The sequence below is a fragment of the Perognathus longimembris genome, chromosome 28, assembly GCF_023159225.1.
Source record: "Perognathus longimembris pacificus isolate PPM17 chromosome 28, ASM2315922v1, whole genome shotgun sequence".
Lineage (NCBI taxonomy): Eukaryota > Metazoa > Chordata > Mammalia > Rodentia > Heteromyidae > Perognathus > Perognathus longimembris.
In genome coordinates, this window is record NC_063188.1 from 95228204 (window position 1) to 95246851 (window position 18648).

At 34.4% G+C, this 18648-nt stretch overlaps 1 protein-coding gene across 1 annotated transcript in view; it reads right to left on the bottom strand.

Moving 5' to 3' along the window:
* Positions 1-18648, bottom strand: part of Il1rapl1 (interleukin 1 receptor accessory protein like 1) — a 1145636-nt gene that overhangs the window by 958247 nt on the left and 168741 nt on the right. The window contains exon 2 of the mRNA XM_048336516.1: positions 2970-3075. Within this exon, the coding sequence (XP_048192473.1) occupies positions 2970-3051 (82 nt within the window). The 5' untranslated portion in view covers positions 3052-3075. The remainder of the gene's footprint in view (positions 1-2969; positions 3076-18648) is intronic.

Here is an 18648-nt window from a genome sequence, read left to right on the forward strand (position 1 = left end):
GCAGTTCAAAACCAACCCCGGGTAGGAAAATCCATGAGACTGTTATCTCCAATTAACCACCAGAAAACCAGAAGCAGTGCTGTGGCTCAAGTGGTAGAGCACTAGCTTTGAGTTGAGGAGCTTAGGAAAGTGCCTAGGTCCAGAGTTCACTCCCCATGACTGACCAGGAAAAAAAATTAAAATGATAAAATTTTATCATTAAAAATGTTGACATGTGTGTTCAGGCCTGTATTCCAGCACTTGGGAGGCAGAGTGAGACTATAACAAATTCAAGGCCAGACTGAATAGCATAGCTAGACTCCAAAAAACCAAGGACTAGATTTCTAGCTGAACATTGTGTAAGTATTGAATTCATTCCCCTACAGTGAAAACATTGTTCTCCAAAGACACAGTAGCAACAGCAAAATCAATTATTTGCAGACAAATACACTATAAAGGAAGGTAGGAAGTGGGAAGATAAGAAAAGGTAAGAGACAAACACAATACCAAACTAAATTTTCTAAATTAGTTGATATACAAAGATTCTCACAGAAATCACTTTGTATGGTAAGAAAACTAACACTAAGTCATTTTGATTAAAATGCAAGATCCAACGTCAGAAATTGATTTTTACTCCCTGGCATTGATGTCTCTGGTTTTATTGGTTGGGCTGGACCTGAAGATTGAGCTATTCATCTTTGAATAAGAAGATGCCAAACATATTCTCCTTCTACTTGAACTATGGAGATCAGCAATGGTGCTATTCATTAAATTGCATATCTATTTCTCTCCTACACAGGTGCCATGGTAACAGAAATCATTTGAAATTAGCTCAAGCTATAAAAGTATATGCATAAAATAATATGGATTATCAAGTTCTGTATAGAAAATATCCCTAAACTAACCAAACAAGCAGACAGACTTCCATATAGGAAGTCTAATTGCTGTTGATATAGACAGGAGAAAGAATAGTATTATTCATATTCATATCATATAATAAATTATATGTAAATAAATAATTGAAGATTCATGTTATAGAATAAAGTTATCATGCTAAAACTCTACTATTTCATTAGTTGTCATTTCATACTATGTAATAAGAATACATTTTCTTTGAGAGGTAATAAGTAGATATGCAACTAAATTCTTCTTTTTTTTCTTTTGCCAGTCCTGTTATTGAACTCAGGCCCTGGACACTGTCCCTGATCTTTGTGCTTAAAACTAACGCTCTACCACGTGAGCTACAGAACCACTTCCAGATTTTTCTGGGCAGATTATTGGAGATCAGAGTCTCACTGACTTTTCTGCTGGGGTGGCTTTGAACTGTGATCTTCACCTCTCCACCTCCTGAGCAGCTAGGATTACAGGTATGAGCCACCAGTGCCCAGCAACAACAAAATTCTTAAACTGAAGACAACATGGTTTCAGAATTTTCTCCTAATTTTTAATATTTTAGAAATAGTTACAAAAAATAATTATACCATCCAAAATAAAAGAAATTGAAATTTTAAATGGGTCATTGAGTTTTTCCAAGTCACTAGAGGAGAAGGAAATTCGAAGTTTCCAGTCCCTCCATATTTCTTGGTTTGATCCATGTTTCTAAAATGTATAATTTGTTCCCAAATTAGACTTTACATAGAATAAATCTAAATTATTTATGATTTCAATAAATAAAGCATCTATCTGACATACGCAGAAAGAAGTTAATAAAAGCATTTTATGTAATCAGGTATAAGAACCATAAGCCTTATGAAATTTTACCGTTTTGTCAATAATCATAGTTTTGCCTTAGAGATTTTGTTCATTAAAAAAATCCATCAACACAAATGAAACATTATGTAAACATAAAGATACTACTTTTTCTCCTTGTCTATACTCACGATGGCACACACAACACTAGCCCAAATGGTATGTGATCATCAATAGGCTCCACAAAATATGTTGAACTTGAACTCTTGTCCAAACAAAAAGCCCTTCCAAATTTCTCCTCAGATTTGTGTTTATTTTCTCCAGAAGGGTTCATGAGAACAGAACTGCTCTTTATTTCCCTTGAATGCAACCTTTTCCACCGTATCATAACCATGACTGTGAAATCTCTTAACCTAAAAGACAGCTATGGTTGTTGTACAGCTCAGTTGCATCCATTCATTCCCTCTCCTTTCTGAATTCCAAAGACAACATTGGTGATATCATAATACTCTGCAAGCCCTTGAAAGTTATCTCATCTTTTTCCTACTGTCCCTCTGGAACTAATAGAAAACCTAGTTCTAGCAACAGGAAGTATAATGTGTTTGTACTTGCTTTATAACTAAAGGTAATACTTGAAAAGTTTTTAACTACTCATGAATAAGGAGCTTGGCAAGGCTTTGTTTATCAATGGATTATTAGGTACATTTTAAAATCACTATGTACTCAATTATATTAACCATTAATTTACTCTCAGTGTCAGAAGTCATTTAGAAACTCTAATGCTTTGTAAATTGTAAACTTTTCCATAAGTTTCAAAAGTAACCTATTTAAGAGCCCCTTTTACTACTCTTTGACTCTATTTTTATACTTCCTAGTAAACTATTATGGAATGGCTCATGGAAGTTTCTTAAATAATACTGGTTCTTCCTTTAAATATATCCAAGCAGCTCAGCTAATCAACCATAATACAATCCTAACAAGAATGTGTTTTGAACATAATTGACAGTGAAATGCTTATAAAATATTCACTTGAGAATAAGCCATAATATTTTTGTGTAATATTTAAAATGTCACTATGAAAGAAAGCTGGAGATTTTACTATATGTTTTGTTTGATAGTGAACTCATTCTAGATCCTACTAATCAGCTGTATAAGCTACATTCATTTCAAGCCATTTCTATTTTTTATTATTTCCTACCAATAGACTCATATACCACCTCTCATGGATGGCACATCTGTAAATGTAGGACTGTCATTTTAAAGCATAAAAATGAGGAAGGAAGAAGGAGAACAATTCTTACCAGAACCTCGTTTGGTCACAACCTTCAAACTCTGAGTAAAAGTAGCATACAAGAGAATCAAATGTGGAATCGGAGCTTTCATCTTCCAGTGCTTAAGGTATGCTCCCTAAAGACAAAAAGGGAAAAAATGCATTTTAAAGATAAATGGCAATATTCTAAGATTTTTGAACAACTTTTGGCCAAACATAATTGGGGCAAACAGAACAAAGTAAAGAATAGAAACAGTACCTCATTTATATGTTCCCATATGTTGTGATTCTACATTAAACCAAAATCAGCAATGTCAAATGATATCCCTGTAAGCCTATAAAAATGCCTTCATATCTTATATTCCTTTAAGGTTGTAAGTTTCTCTGAAATAATTGTCTCTAGTTTTATTTGAATAAACCAGACCAATCCATGCAAAAGGACTATTACACTAACCATTTATTTTTAATATAAAGTCCCCTGACATTTTAAAATATTCCATGCTGAACAGAATGTAATTTAGTCTGTGTTATTATTCCTAATCATGATGAAACCATAATTTGTAAGCCTCTAAAATATGTGATATTGTAAACTCTATTTCAGAAACCTCAAAATGATGCTTCATGGGATTTTAAGACTTTTGTCTCTATCAGAAGAAGCTACAAAGTGAAAATACAAATACATGCACCAGTTTGTTCTGTTACAAGTTTATCAGGAGCAAAAGACATTACCTCACTGTTTGGGTTTAGAAATAACAAAATATTTTACTTAAAGTTTCAACTAAATACAAATTTTCCACACCAGGAAAAAGGCATACTTTGGTTTTCTAGGTTTTTTCTGAGGTGTGATCAACAAATTTGAATGTACATAAGGTGTACATTGCGATGCTATGATAAACATATACATCATCAAATGATTACCGAAATGAAGTTGGTTTAATACATCCATCTCTTGATAAAGTACACACATTTTGGTTAGAGATCAGAATATTTAAAGATTTATGGGGAGGGGGGAAGTTGGGAGAAAAATGAGGGAGGGGGTAAAAGTTGGATAAGAAATGTACTCTCTGCCTAATGTATAAAACTGAAAACCCTCTGTACGTCACTTTGACAAAAAATTTTTAGAAATCTATCCTTAGCAAATTTTTCATTACAGTGTTATTAACTTTGGTGTGTATTTGATTCACAAAATATATTTGTTGTATGCTTTAACCAACTTTCCCTAATCCCTTCCCAGCCTCTGGCAATTAGCCATTCTATGCTGTTACATTTTTAACTTTTTTGTGTAAGACTGAAATCGTAAGGGTGAAAGACTGAATTTCAAACATGGCTACTCAGAACACCATTCAAATATATTGTTCACTCCTGACAGCACAAGTGTCTTTGCAAGACCTTTGAGGACTGATCACATCCAGCTTTCCATCACCATGACTTGATTAAAGATGTGGAAGCTATGATCATTTGACACTTAACATTTTTTGCTCTCTAAGAGTCTCAAATATCACTGAATATTTCAAATGATTAAACCATTCACCTTAATAAGTTAGTAAAATACTTTTAATTCACAAAACAAAATCAGAATCTATTAACTTGCAGCCAAATGTCACCATCATATTAATCTGAAAAACGTAGTTTATAAAAATAATATTGAGAATAAGCTATTTTAATTCCAACACACCTTTAGATAATAGCTTCATTTGTTTCCTAAACATGGGACTTCGCTTCACATTAAGACATAAATGAAGCCTAGTACAAAGAGCTGATTCATCAAACAAATGTGAGAAACTGCCATATTAAAATGTAAGCTTGAGTCATGTATTCCCCAAGCTCCCGGCCCAAATCCTATTTCCTAGACACCTTACTAACTGGAGCTGCAGGAAATAGTCAAGTTGATATCTTAAGCCTTCAGGTTAGCAGTAAGAATCAGTTCTGTTCTCAGTGTGAGTTTAATCAGTGCTGCCCATGAAACTCCAGGATCCAACTATGCACTGAAAGCCATTCCAGCTTAACTATCTTTGACTACTCTCATCCAAAATACTATTTCCTTACTCATTTCATTTCTATAAGGCATTCAGTATGGTTTTCAATTATATTCCTTAAAATCAAATTGGTTTGGAATGTACCAACTTGCTAACATCGAGATTCTTAATTGAATCTCTTGAAACTGTTTATTAGTGAAAGCAAAACAACAGAAAATATAGCATTTCAGAGACTTAATATCTGGGTCAATCCATAGTAATCTTTACAACTATCTTTGTCGCAATGCATTGTATCTTAAAGTGAAAATATTAAGTATGACTGGTCAAAGATACACAAGATTTGCTTTGCTGATAGCAAAATAAAAATTCATATCCAGAAAAAGCAATGCAAACTATGTGTAATAGTTTTCTTTATCAGCATAGGATATGTTCTATTACCTTCAGTGGATGTTTGAAATCACAGATAGTACCAAGCCTATTGCATATAGCTTTTCTCCTATACATACACACTGATGATAAAGTTTAATTTGAAAATTAAGTGCAGCCAGGAGCGAGGAATCAACAACAATTATAAAATACATAAAATGTATTGTAACTAGCATTATAGGACTCTCTCTCTCTCTCTCTCAACATGTATTGTACTCCAATCACCTTTTTTATGATGATGTGAGATGATACAATGGCTACATGATGAGGTGAATTATGTTGACATTGTGACCTCAGGTTACTATATAAGGGTTACTTGAACACAAGCTCTGTGAAACTACCACAATCAATCTGACAACAGAAATAGCCACGTAAAAGTGAGTGGCATATAGAGTCTGGATATTCTGGAAAAAGGAACAATTTGCATTCCAGGTGACAATGAACATGACAGTATAAGATTTTATCAAACCATTTAGATATAACTCATTAATTAGTTATGAAATTTACATTTACTTTTATCAGACTATAGTGGACTGTGGGCAATTGAAACTATGGAAAGTGAAATTGTGGCTAATTGGGGGCGTGCTACTGCCAAAATATTTGGTGAGGTTCTCATTTATTTCCTTATTGTCACACTGTAGTTCATACTAGGAGTAAACTAATTTGCCTAGTTTAGAAGTTGAAGAAGGCTTAAACTTCTAGGTAAATGGGCCTAAGCCTATTCACCTGTTTCTTTTTTTTATTTCTTTATTGTTAAAGTGATGTATGGAGGGGTTACAGTTTCATACATAAGACAGTGAGTACATTTCTTATCCAACTTGTAGCTTCCTCCCTCATTTTCCACAGCCTCTCCCCCACCCCATGAGTTGTACAGTTGTTTCACAGCATATAGTTTTGTAAGTAATGCATTGGTTTGTCCTTCTATCCTTTGTCTCTCCATTTTGGTATTCCCTTTCCCTTCCCTAGTTCCAATACATGTATATACAATATCCAGGGTACTAAAATCAGTTACAGTGATATCAGGGGTAAAATCATGGGAAAGAAAGACAAAAGAAAAAGGGCATAATTTCACATGGTATGTTGAAAATAGCACAACTTGTTTCTTATAAAGAATATAATACACCATATGGCTTCTGATAAATCATTCCTTACTCATATCCAGAATGAATACATTATAGTATTTATGAATAAAAAGTCTGTCTTGTTTAAGATCCCAACTTTACCACCTATAAGCTGTGATCTTTGGTAAATAACTCATCTACTTTGTGTCTACCTTCTTTCTTTACTACTATTACTATTACTACCAACACCACCAATTTAATAAATAAAAGGTACTGTACTTATTTCTGGTAGTAACAACTTCATATTATTGATCCAACAAACGTCCTCTTGTTGCGAAACTTTTTCTATATGAACACGTTCTATCCCACACTATTAGTATATATGTTTTTACTTACATGTTTCTGGATTTTTTTCCTGGCAGTACAGGTATTTGAACTCAAGGTCTCTCTCTTTCTAAGTAAGCATTTTACCACTTGACCCACAACTCCACCTAGTCATATCTCTTTCTATTCTACTAAACTTGATGCTCCTGAGAGGTAACTGTGTGTTTTATTCAACTTTGTTCTGTTCAGTGTTGAAGGAAGGAAGGAAGGAAGGAAGGAAGGAAGGAAGGAAGGAAGGAAGGAAGGAAGGAAGGAAGGAAGGAAGGAAGGAAGGAAGGGAGGGAGGGAGGGAGGGAGGGAGGGAGGGAGGGAGGGAGGGAGGGAGGGAGGGAGGGAGGGAGGGAGGGAGGGAGGGAGGGAGGGAGGGAGGGAGAAAGAAAGGAGTGAATATGGCTGTTATTCTATTCAATTCAACTTGGACATTCAAACCTATCATTTGATAAACACTTACTGAGCAGACACTAGTTACAAGATGCTCTGCTATGATGCAGTAGGGACACAAAGACATTGCAAGGTAGTCTGATAAAGAAGGCTCACACACCAATAAAGGAGATAAATGCTTGCTTACTTAATTAGACTGATCCTGTTGCCATATGGACAGTATAATATGCTTAGGGAGTGAAGGGACAAATCCATTAATTCTGCTCCAGGTTGAGTCTCCTGAAGTTATAGGAAAGGACTTTAAAATGAAGAAGAATTTCATCTACGACATGAAGAAAGATTTTCTAAAGGAAGGACATTCTGGATCCAGGACAAAGAATGCATGAACTAGTTAATGTTTTAGGTAGAATAATGCCATCCACCAAACATGTTAATGTAAAAATCCTTAGAAATTCTGACTATACTGCCTTGCAGATAATAATGACTGATTATGTGTAATTAAGGATTTTAAGATCAGAGATGATCATTGAAATGGTTAAAGTAATTGCAAACAGTCTTATGGATGGACAGTAGAAAAATCAGAATCAGAGAAGGAAAATACATGGGTTGAAATTAGTCAAAGATTCAGATGTTATACTTTGAAAATGGAAGAAAAGTCTCTGAAGAATACCTGTTGCCATTAAAAGCTAGAAAGGCTAAAGAAATCGTTTCTTCCTTTGATCATCCAGAATAAATGTAGATATACCAAGATCTTGATTTTAGCTTAGAAAGACTCGTGGGATTTCTGATCATCAGAATTATAAAATAAAAATTGAGATCATTTTAAGCCACTAAATATGGTAATAATTTTGTACCAATAAAAGAAATCTAATGCAACATAGGAGTGAAATAATAAGTTTTACGAATGTAATGTAATTAGACCACAGGTTGTGAAGAGGAATTACAGAATCTGAAACTACCAATGTATACTATTACTAGCAAGATATGCTAGATAAGAACCTGGGACCTGGGCTGGGACTATGGCCTAGTGGTAGAGTTTGCCTCATATACATGAAGTCATGGGTCTGATTCCTCAGCGAAAAATATATAGAAAAAAACAGATGTGGTGCTGTGTCTCAAAGAGTAGAATGCTAGAGTTCAAGTCCCAAGACCAGAGAAAAGAAAAGAGAAGTTGGGACTATTCTTTCATGTCTTCTCAAATTTTACTCATGTTTTATCAACATTCATTACTCAAGAGCATGTCCTATACCTTCTACTTTTGATTTTTTAATCGCAATGCATTGTACATATACTGAATTTTTCCCTCAGAATATCCATGATGACTTTTTCAAGTTTCTACTTGTCTCTTTTTCATGCAATTCTAGGATTCTTTGCAGTATAGACAATGATAAGTCAATGGATGCTTTTTAGAGAGTAATGTGAATTGCTTTATAAAATTTAGGTTAAAGACAGGAAGAACTACTTAGCAGTGTACAGAAAGAATAAGAAGAAAATGGGCCTTAGTATAGCCACAGGAAACAAAACAGATCTGAAATTAAAACAAGGTGACATTAAAGTGTATTTAAAGGAAGAGTCGTGCATTGGTGGTTCACACTTGTAATCTGAATTGTTCAATAGGCTGAGATCTAAGGATAAGTTCAAATCCAACCCAATCATAAATGTCCATGAAACTCTTATCTCCAATTAACCAACACAAAGCCAAAAGTGGAGCTTTGGATTAAGTGGTAGTGTGCCAGACTAGAGAGAAAAAACTAAGGGATAGATCTGTGGTCCTGAGTTCAAGCCCAAGGACTAGCCAACAAAAAAAAGAAGACAATATGAAGGACATAGTTTAGAGAAATGGGGGTGTATTATGTCACTGTATTTCCATAACGTGTGTGTGTGTGTGTGTGTATGTGTGTGTGAGACATTTTGGAAAATGAAGGTAGAAACATATACAAAATTACAGTTTGATCATGTTAAACTAAAATTGCCTATAAAATCTCTTGTTACTTTATCTGATATTTAAATTAAAAATGTTAATCAAGAACTTGGTAGAGAGATGGTCAAATACAATATTGAATGTATACCTCATGTTCAAGTCATAAGTTAAGATAAGAGGACTAAAGTATAGAGAAAGTGAGATGGCTTACATTTTTAACCCTGGAATATATACATAGGTAAAGAATAAGCCAATGAAATCAAGGGGGCATAAATCAGGAAGGACTTGTGACAGTGAAGAAATAAAGAATAAAGATACAATTAGAACACGTGTATAATAAGGATTAAAACAGAGAACTCTTTTCAGAGTTGGAAGGATCTTGGAGACAATATGCCATCTTTCATTAGAAGGATTAAAACATAATCAGAAAATTTAAGATGGAAAATAAGCTTTAGTTGTTGTTTCTGAGTGACAGGACTCAAAGTCCACAAATGAAGGTAAAGAAGGTGAGAGATGACTATCCTTATGGACAGGGAAACTCTGTGCAAAATAAAGAGTAAACAGAGTCAGAGGAAGTAGGAGAAATTAGAAATAAAGAGATACTAGTATAAGGATGTAGGTAAAAACAAAGTTAAATTTAGAATGGAAATGGGGAGAAAATGTAGGCATATTTTATTCTATTTATAAGCACAGTAAATGACTTTTCTAATGGAAAACAACTAGATTAAGATGGAGCCTTAATGTATAGTAGGTTAAGTAAGATACTTATTTTCACAGACATGAGTACCACCATGTTTATTTCATATTTTACCTATTTTTCAACCAAATGAGTTAGAAAATACCTGATTCAATGTTTGCATTTTTTGAAGTAAAATAATTGTCCTTATGGTGACTGTTAGTGTTCAACAACAAAATTCATTACAGATTTTTCTTTACGGGGGAGGGAGTTGAGAATGTCTAACTTTGTAGCCTAAGCTGGCCTCCAATTCATGATCTTACTAGATTAATTGTGGACATTCAAAAACATTAGTTCTTCTTATATATCTTTCCTATCCTGGCTGGTATATAAAAAGTATGCTGAAAAGTGAGCTACTCAATTTGATTTATTCCTTACCATTTTAAAATTCCTATACTCAACATTAAAATAAGCATTTTCACTCTAATAAAAATTTAGTTTATGTTTGTGCATGGCACAGATAAAGCATATTTTCCAAGCATTCTATTTACATAAGGCAATGCACATAAATGGTGTGAGATAGATATGGAGAGGATAAACAGAGGTTCTTTGTGACTCTACAACTAAAATTTACCAAAAGGAATGATATTTAAAATTAGGCACAGGCATCTTGCCTCTTACATCAGGAATCTTTGACTATTATTCTGAAAGAGAATACAGTTATATGTTTTATTTTAATTACTGCACTTAGTGGTATGCAAGGATATAAAAATGTATTAACTGAAATAGGATAGATGGAAGGGAGAACTCAAATAGTGTAATTCCTCAGAAAGGCAGAGCCAATGTTTAAAAAAAAATAAACACCAGGAACTAGGAAGGTATGAGGTAAGCCAAGAGGCAAAAGTACATATGATAAGGAAATGGAGAGAATGATCAAGAATTCAGTATATATCCTACAAAATTAAGAAGAATGAGAGAAGCCAAGTACTGGTGGCTCAAGCCTGTAATTCCAGCTACTCAGGAGACAGGAAATCTGAAGATCACGGTTCAAAGCCAGTCTGGGCAGGAAAGACGGGAAGACTCTTATCTCCTGTAAACCTCCAGAAAACCAGAAGTGGCAGTAAATTAGAGAGCTAACCTTCAGCAAAATGAGCTCACATAAAGCACTCCGGCCCTGAGTGCAAGCCTCATGACTGACAAAACAAGAATAGTGTACTTGTAAAACCACTAGTGAACATAAATATTATTAATAATTAGCAATATATTCAACATAAGTTGCAGATTAATCAAGCTCCTATGTTTATAGCATATAAAATACGTTCTAGGTAATTATGATCATTTTCATCAATTTGTAAAACAAAGTTATGTGTTTGTTTCTTAAGTAGTTGTAACCACAAGAACATTTATCCATGTAGAGCTTGACTGGTGAGGGAATGCTAAGAATCTGGGTCTTATAACCAAATTTCTATACTGCTCTATAAAAGCTAATTTGTCATTTGATTAAAAGATCATGGTGGCAATAACATCTATAGTCATATGGATCTTGACAGATTCCCCTAAAAATGATAATGAATATAGTGTTCACAAGACTAATGACCTTGACTAAAATGTGTTTGGTCCTTATTTAAATGTTTTCCTAAGAAGCAAACACACTACACTTTACTGTGGACAACCTAGTGCAATGCTATGTTCTGCAGACCAGCACACTGGAACTGTAAACTATAAAATGCTGTGGGGAACCTGACAGACCTATCCTGTGTAGAACCATGTACAGCTGGTAAGGAGAGATCTTTTCAACTGTCAAGAAGTCCAATTATTACTATCCAGCATGTCAGAAACCAATATTGCTTAAGTACTAAATACCCTAAGAACATAAATAACATAAAGAGTTCCGTGGTAAAAAGTGTTGGCCAAACTTTCATATAATCAATTGAGAAAATAAGATAAGTGACATACAAAATATAGAAGAGACAATTTACAAAAATATTCAATAACAGACGATCCTAAGAATATTTTGAATCTTACTAATTTTTTGCCAGTCCTGGAGCTTGAACTCAGGGCCTGAGCACTGTCCTTGGCTTCTTTTTTCTCAAGGCTAACTAACAGTCTATCTCTTGAGCCACAGCACTACTTTGACTTTTTCTGTATATGTGGTGCTGATGAATCAAACCCAAGGCTTCATGCATGCTAGACAAGACTGTACCATTAAGCCACATTCCCAGCCCAATCTTACTAAAATTTTAAATGATACAGAATGGATAGGTTTCTGGGAATACAAATTACCAAAATTTACAAAACAATATGCTTATCTGAATTGGGGAAGAGAGGGGGAACAACAAAATATTGAGACAAGGGACACAGGGTAAGGCAACATATTGAAAATGAACTTTACACCTTGGGTAGGAGCTTGGAGGGAAGGGAAAGTGGGAGAAAAAAAATAAGGGAGAGGGTAACAATTTTCAATAAGGAACGTACTCACTACTTTATGTACCTAACTCTAACCCCTCTGTACAACACCTTGACAATAAAATTAAATTATGTATTTTAAAACCTGATAATAGCTCCCAAACCATTTATAATTCAAAATGCTATTAAAGCATAGACTCCCCAAAATCGTGACTGAGAATAAAACAGGCATACTTCCAAACTTTCATGAAACAGAAAATGTTACAAGGAAAGAAAAGTGGTTATATTTGTGATCATATAGAAAACACTTTTTTAAGGGGCAAAACAAACTAGTACAGCTAATATAGTAATTTAAACAATTCTAAATGCTACACTTGCACTAACAATGAAAGCTAAGTTTCCATTAGTTTTGATCTGGAATTCCTAGACAGTGAAACAAAATAGGAAAATATATGGCCACAAACACTCAAAAAAGTAAGCTCCAAAATTTTCGTTATTTGCATTTAAAATGATAAAAACTTAGAAAATACCATGTCACTAAAACCAAAAATAATGTTCTCTAAAATGAAAAAGTTGACAACATTTTCAATTTTGGCTACAAAGTTATATTCTTCCAAATAGATGCTTCTGGCTAAAATCTAAATGGATTTTTTATTGCTGAGTATTCAAATAAATTGAGTCCAAAATTCACATAGGGTATAAAGTTAGAAAAACAGGAACAGGAATTAACTGGGATTTGACTGATATTATACATGGTAGTTCTAGACATATCTAATTCAAGTATTAATGCAAAAGTTTATATATATGTATATATATATATCTTAATGAAAGACACACATATAAATGAAAGACAGCATATTACATAAAACAATGCATGATACAGAAAGCATAGTTACAATGAACAAAAAAGGAAAACTTTGGAAAAATTGACTATTTGGACAACTTTTACTAAATCACACACATTATCACATTCTGAACTAGGATTAACAGCTCTTTTAAAAAATGCAAAATCACCATAAGAACCAGGTGCAAGTGGTTCATGCCTGTACTCCTAGTTATTTGGAGACTGATGGGAGAATCTTGATTGCAGGCCAGATGAGGCAGAAAAGTCTTCAAAATTCTATCTCAATGGAAGAAGCTGGGCATGTTGCCATGAAGCTGTCATCACAGCTATGACAGAAAGCCTAAAATAGATCATTCACTATCCAAACATATGTCTAGGCTGGAGGAGAGACTCTTGCTCAAAACTAATCAATGGAGCAAGGTTCTAGAGGCATTGGTTATTATAGAGTGCCTACTTGGCAAGAATGAGGGTCTGAGTTCCAGAAAAAGGCATGTATGGAGAGAGCCACACAGGAAGTTATAGCAGGCAGTCCCAAGGAGCTGATTACATCAAATTAAAAGCCACAAAAAAGCCAAATTCTGAATTCAAAATAAAAAGCAAAACCCATGAAATTTTAAGAGACATAAAGTCTCAGATGACCTATAAGTTGTAGCTCATTCATTGTTCAGTTTTGTCAGATCTTGATCTGAAGACCCAGGGAACTCTGTTCAATGGGTAAGTAGTATATCATTTTATTCAATAACCCACATAAGACATTTAGCTAACACTACATTTAATAAAGCATTGCTAAATGTTTTAATTAGTAATACAAAGGACTGTTAAATTATGGATAATATCTGTAAGGTGGGATATTATTCATTACAAACATGTTTAAAGTTAATCACTTGGAGAAATTGTCACAATAAAATGTGAAGGAAACAAAAATAGGATACAATGTTATACGGAGAGCATGATCTTTATTAAATATAGTAATATAAATGACAAGGAAAATGATTAAAAAGAACCTCAGCTCAATACATCATATAAATTTTATTATCATAATTATTATGCTTTTGCTGTTTTCCTATGTTGTTATGTTTTCCCAATTGAAAAAGAAACACACATATATTGCTTTGCACAAAAATATACATGTTTTTGGTTTGAAATATCCTTTAAAAAGGGTCATGGATTCAAATTACATCCAATTAAAAATAGATAAATTACTATAAATTTAATTCTTATAAGTATAAAACATTTTCATCGTTGTAGATATCCTTGCATAGAATATTTCTGCCTATTATAACTTTCAATATCCTCAGCCATAAGTTTTATTTTAATGTAACAATAATGCAAACTCTAGGATAGCAATCTAAGTCTTACTAAAATAAATTTTAGACAACTGGGATTGTAGCCCAGTGATACAGTGCTTGCCTAATATGCACAAAATCCTTCTTTTGTTCCCAGAAGAAGGAAAAGGGGAGAGTGGTAGAGAGAATGGGAGAACAGAGGAGCAGATTAGAGGAGAGAGAGGAGGGGAAGGAAGGGCAGGGGAAGAAAGAAGAAAATTGCTCTAACAGTGACACACACATACACACACTGTTCCAAGCACATGATAAGCCCTAAGAAATCATTTACTGGTAACAAAAGTGATAAGTACACAGTGCAAGATTATGCCAGGAAATGCATCCAAATGATACGTTGTAAAGGAAATATTTGAGAGTCTGGAATGAGCAATATAGATTACAAGCTATCCTTTCTATGGAGGATTATAGACTCTTAAGGATTATTCCATCCGGTATGCTCACCTTGTCTTCATAGAGGCTAAAGTCTGTAAGGATAAAATTAATATCCCCAAAACAAATCACAATGTTAAGTAATTCTTATCCCCAGAAATGGAAAATAGCCACATATGGTGCAATGCAGTTGATTATTACCCTATTCACAGAACTATTATGGTCAATTCATTTCAAAATTCCTTTATTGCACATGAATTTGTTGTTACTTAACATACTACTCCAGTGACATCTTTTCTTGAACCCTCATAGATCAGTGATGTAAGGTACATTTTAGACATTTGTATGTCATGACTACCTTTAAAATTATCTGTTAACATTACAGTCATTATAATCAAGTTATTCCATGAATGTTTTTGGATAAGGTAAGCATTTGTAGCTTAAATGAAATAAGTAATTGAAATGATAGGTGTGCTAATGGGCTTGGTTCAATATTTTCATTCTGTGTATAATGTAATAGTATCACTATATAATTCATAAAGGCATACAACTTTATATACTGAATATTTGTCAATTTTCAGGGAAATTTTAAAGAAGAAACTTTGATAAACTACCTTGAATTTGATTTTGTATTCTAGTGAAATTTTAATGTCATGGAGTTTTAATCAGAAACCAAGGGAATAAAATAAGGACACCTTCCAGACAGGCAAATAGAGATCAGTGAAATTGCCATGATGCATAGTGAACGTAAATTTCCATAACATTATCATCAACAAGAGCAACTAAGTATATTTTAAGATACTTCATCTTTTTCAGTTTAGGAAAGGCAGAGGAATTCATCATGATGATGGTGGATGGAATGTATCTTCCTAGAAAAATATTGCTATGTTAAGGTATTAGAAATTTATGTAATCATCCTTTGCAAAGTCTGACATTGATAAGGTAACCAACTGCAGTTTAGGAAATCCCTGACACGAGTTGATGCTTGTCTACAAAGGCAGAACTGAAGAAATATACAATAATTCAAATTCTTACCATCTATGCAAATTTGGACAAAATCTCACTACTTAAAATACCTGTACCTCATTTCCATCATCTGTAAAATGGGCACTTGAGTAATTTCCAGTGCAGAGGACTGTGAATATCAACTAAAATAATGTTCAATTAGCATTAAACATTGCTCCCTTGTTGGATTTGCATTATAAGCCACAAAAAAATTCCAGGACTATGTTGATAGTTATATAGACGCTAACTGAATTATCAAGCATTCCAAGCATAAATTATTGGGAACTACTGCAGAAATTGAAATGTTTCAGATGCTGCCAGAAATTTCTTTGAAATTGAATAGAACTCATACTTACTTGGTGACAGGAGAAAATCCAGTAAATGGATGATATTGACTAGCTAAAATGGAACATGCACTGTGCTCAAGAATAGAAAGCATAAATAAAAACACCACACAGTTTCCATCTGCCACTTTTCTAATTCACCTTTCTTATTCCTTTGGTATTCACCATGCTCTCCACTGTAATTCAGCTGCAAAAGCTCATACTAAAGAAACTTTGGGGTTCTGAAATCATCAGATTGGAAGAGGGATATGACAGCAAGAAAAGAAAAACAAACACATACCATTATCACTCTTGTGGGCAGCAAACATGATCCTTGCTGAGTGGATTTGCCCTCATTTGTGAATTCTTCCTAGCAATACTTGGATACATCTGACCCTAATCATGTTTCTGCATGTTAAAATTTCAATAAATTCACAAAATTCCTGCAGTTCTCAAGAAAAAGTGGGTTTATGTTCATTAGATCTCCAATATATAAAGTTCTGAGTAAGGGAAAAATAATTGTTACAATTTATTTTATGCCACTCCTGAGCTTGAACTCCAGGTCTGGGCACTGCCCGAGTTTATTTTGCTGAAGGGTATCACTCTAACACTTGAACAACAGCTCCACTTCAAGGTTTTTGGTGCTTAACTGGAGGTAAAAGTGTCACCAACTTTCCTGCTTGAGCTTGATTCAAATAATTGTTCTCAGATATCAGCCTCTTTAATAGCTAGGATTTACAGGTGTTAGCCAGTGTGCCAGCTTTTGTTTCACTTTTAAAAATGAAACACTACACAACTACAGCCATCATATTTGAGGTGAATACACTAGAGTGAGCTAAGTTAAGGTAACACTTCTCACACTAAGCTTTAAGTTGAGCTCACTTTCAAAGACATCGATAAGCTAAATGGTGCATGTGCATGCATTGTACCATTTTGTGCTAGAAATCAGGACCTGGGAACTTTCCCTGAGCATTTATTTTGTTCAAGGGTGACACTTTACCACTTGAGCCACAGTTCCACTTCTATTTGTGTTTAGTTAGAGGTAAGAATCTCATAGACTTTCCTCTGTGAACTGGTTTCCTGAGTAGCTAGGGTTTAAGGCATTTCAGTTCCAAAAAGCATTATTTCTTTTTTTATACTTATTTACTGTCAAAGTGATGTACAGAGAGGTTACAGTTTCATACGTTAGGCCTTGGGTACATTTCTTGTACTGTTTGTTACCTCTTCCCTCATTCCCCCTCCCCCTTCCCCCATTCCTTTTTCCCCATGAGTTGTTCAGTTGGTTTACACCAAATGGTTTTGCAAGTGTTGCTTTTGGAGTCATTTGATTTTTTAATCCTTTGTCTCTCGATTTTTATATTCCCTTTCACTTCCCTAGTTCTAATACCAGTATATACAGTATCCAAGGTACTCAGATGATATACCGTTATAGCGTGGGTACAACCGCCAGAAGGGGATACAGGAGGATCATCAACAAAAGAAGCTACGGTTTCACATGTCATATTGAAAGTAATTACAACAGTGATGTAACACTAGTTTCCATAACATGGAGTTCATTTCACTTAGCATCATCTTCTGTGTTCATAAAGGCATAGCTATTAGGCTCTTGTGATCCTCTGCTGTGACTAGTGTAAACCTGTGCTAATTATTCCCTATGAGGGAGACCATAGAGTCTATGTTTCTTTGGGTCTGGCTCATTTCACTTAGTATATTTTTTTCCAAGTACTTCCATTTCCTTACTAATGGGGCAATGCCATTCTTTCTGATAGAGGCATAAAATTCCATTGTGTATATGTACCACATTTTCCTGATCCATTCGTCTACTGAGGGGCATCTGGGTTGGTTCCATATTTTAGCTATGACAAATTGTGCTGCGATGAACATTGTTGTGCTGGTGGCTTTGGTGTGTTCTTGTTGTGGTCTTTTGGGTAGATGCCCAAAAGTGGGGCTGCTGGGTCATAGGGGAGCTCTATATTTAGCCATCTGAGGAATCTCCATACAATTTTCCAGAGTGGTTCAACACCTGCAACCAACTAAAACTAGATCCTTATATATCACTCTGCATCAAAATCAATTCCAAATGGATCAAAGACCTTGAAATTAAAACAAATACACTGAAAACACTAAACGAAGGAGTAGAAGAAACACTTGGGCTCCTTGGCACACGATGGAACTTCCTTAACAAAGATCCAGAAATGCTACAAATCAAAGAAAGGATGGACAAATGGGACTGCATCAAACTGTAGAGCTTCTGCACGGCAAAGGATATAGCTCGCAAAATAAACAGAAAGCCCACTGATTGGGAAAAGATCTTTACCGGCCATACAACAGACAAAGGCCTCATATCTAAAATATATGCAAAGCTAAAAAAATTACATTCCTCCAAAACAAAACCGCAATGAACCAACAGCCCCCTCAACAAGTGGGCTAAAGACTTAAAAGGAGACTTCTCTGATGAGGAAATGAGCATGGCCAAGAGACTTATGAAAAAGTTCTCTACATCACTGGCCATAAAAGAAATGCAAATCAAAACAACATTGAGATTCCATCTCACCCCAGTATAAAAATGTCCTTTATCAAGAAAACTAACAAAAA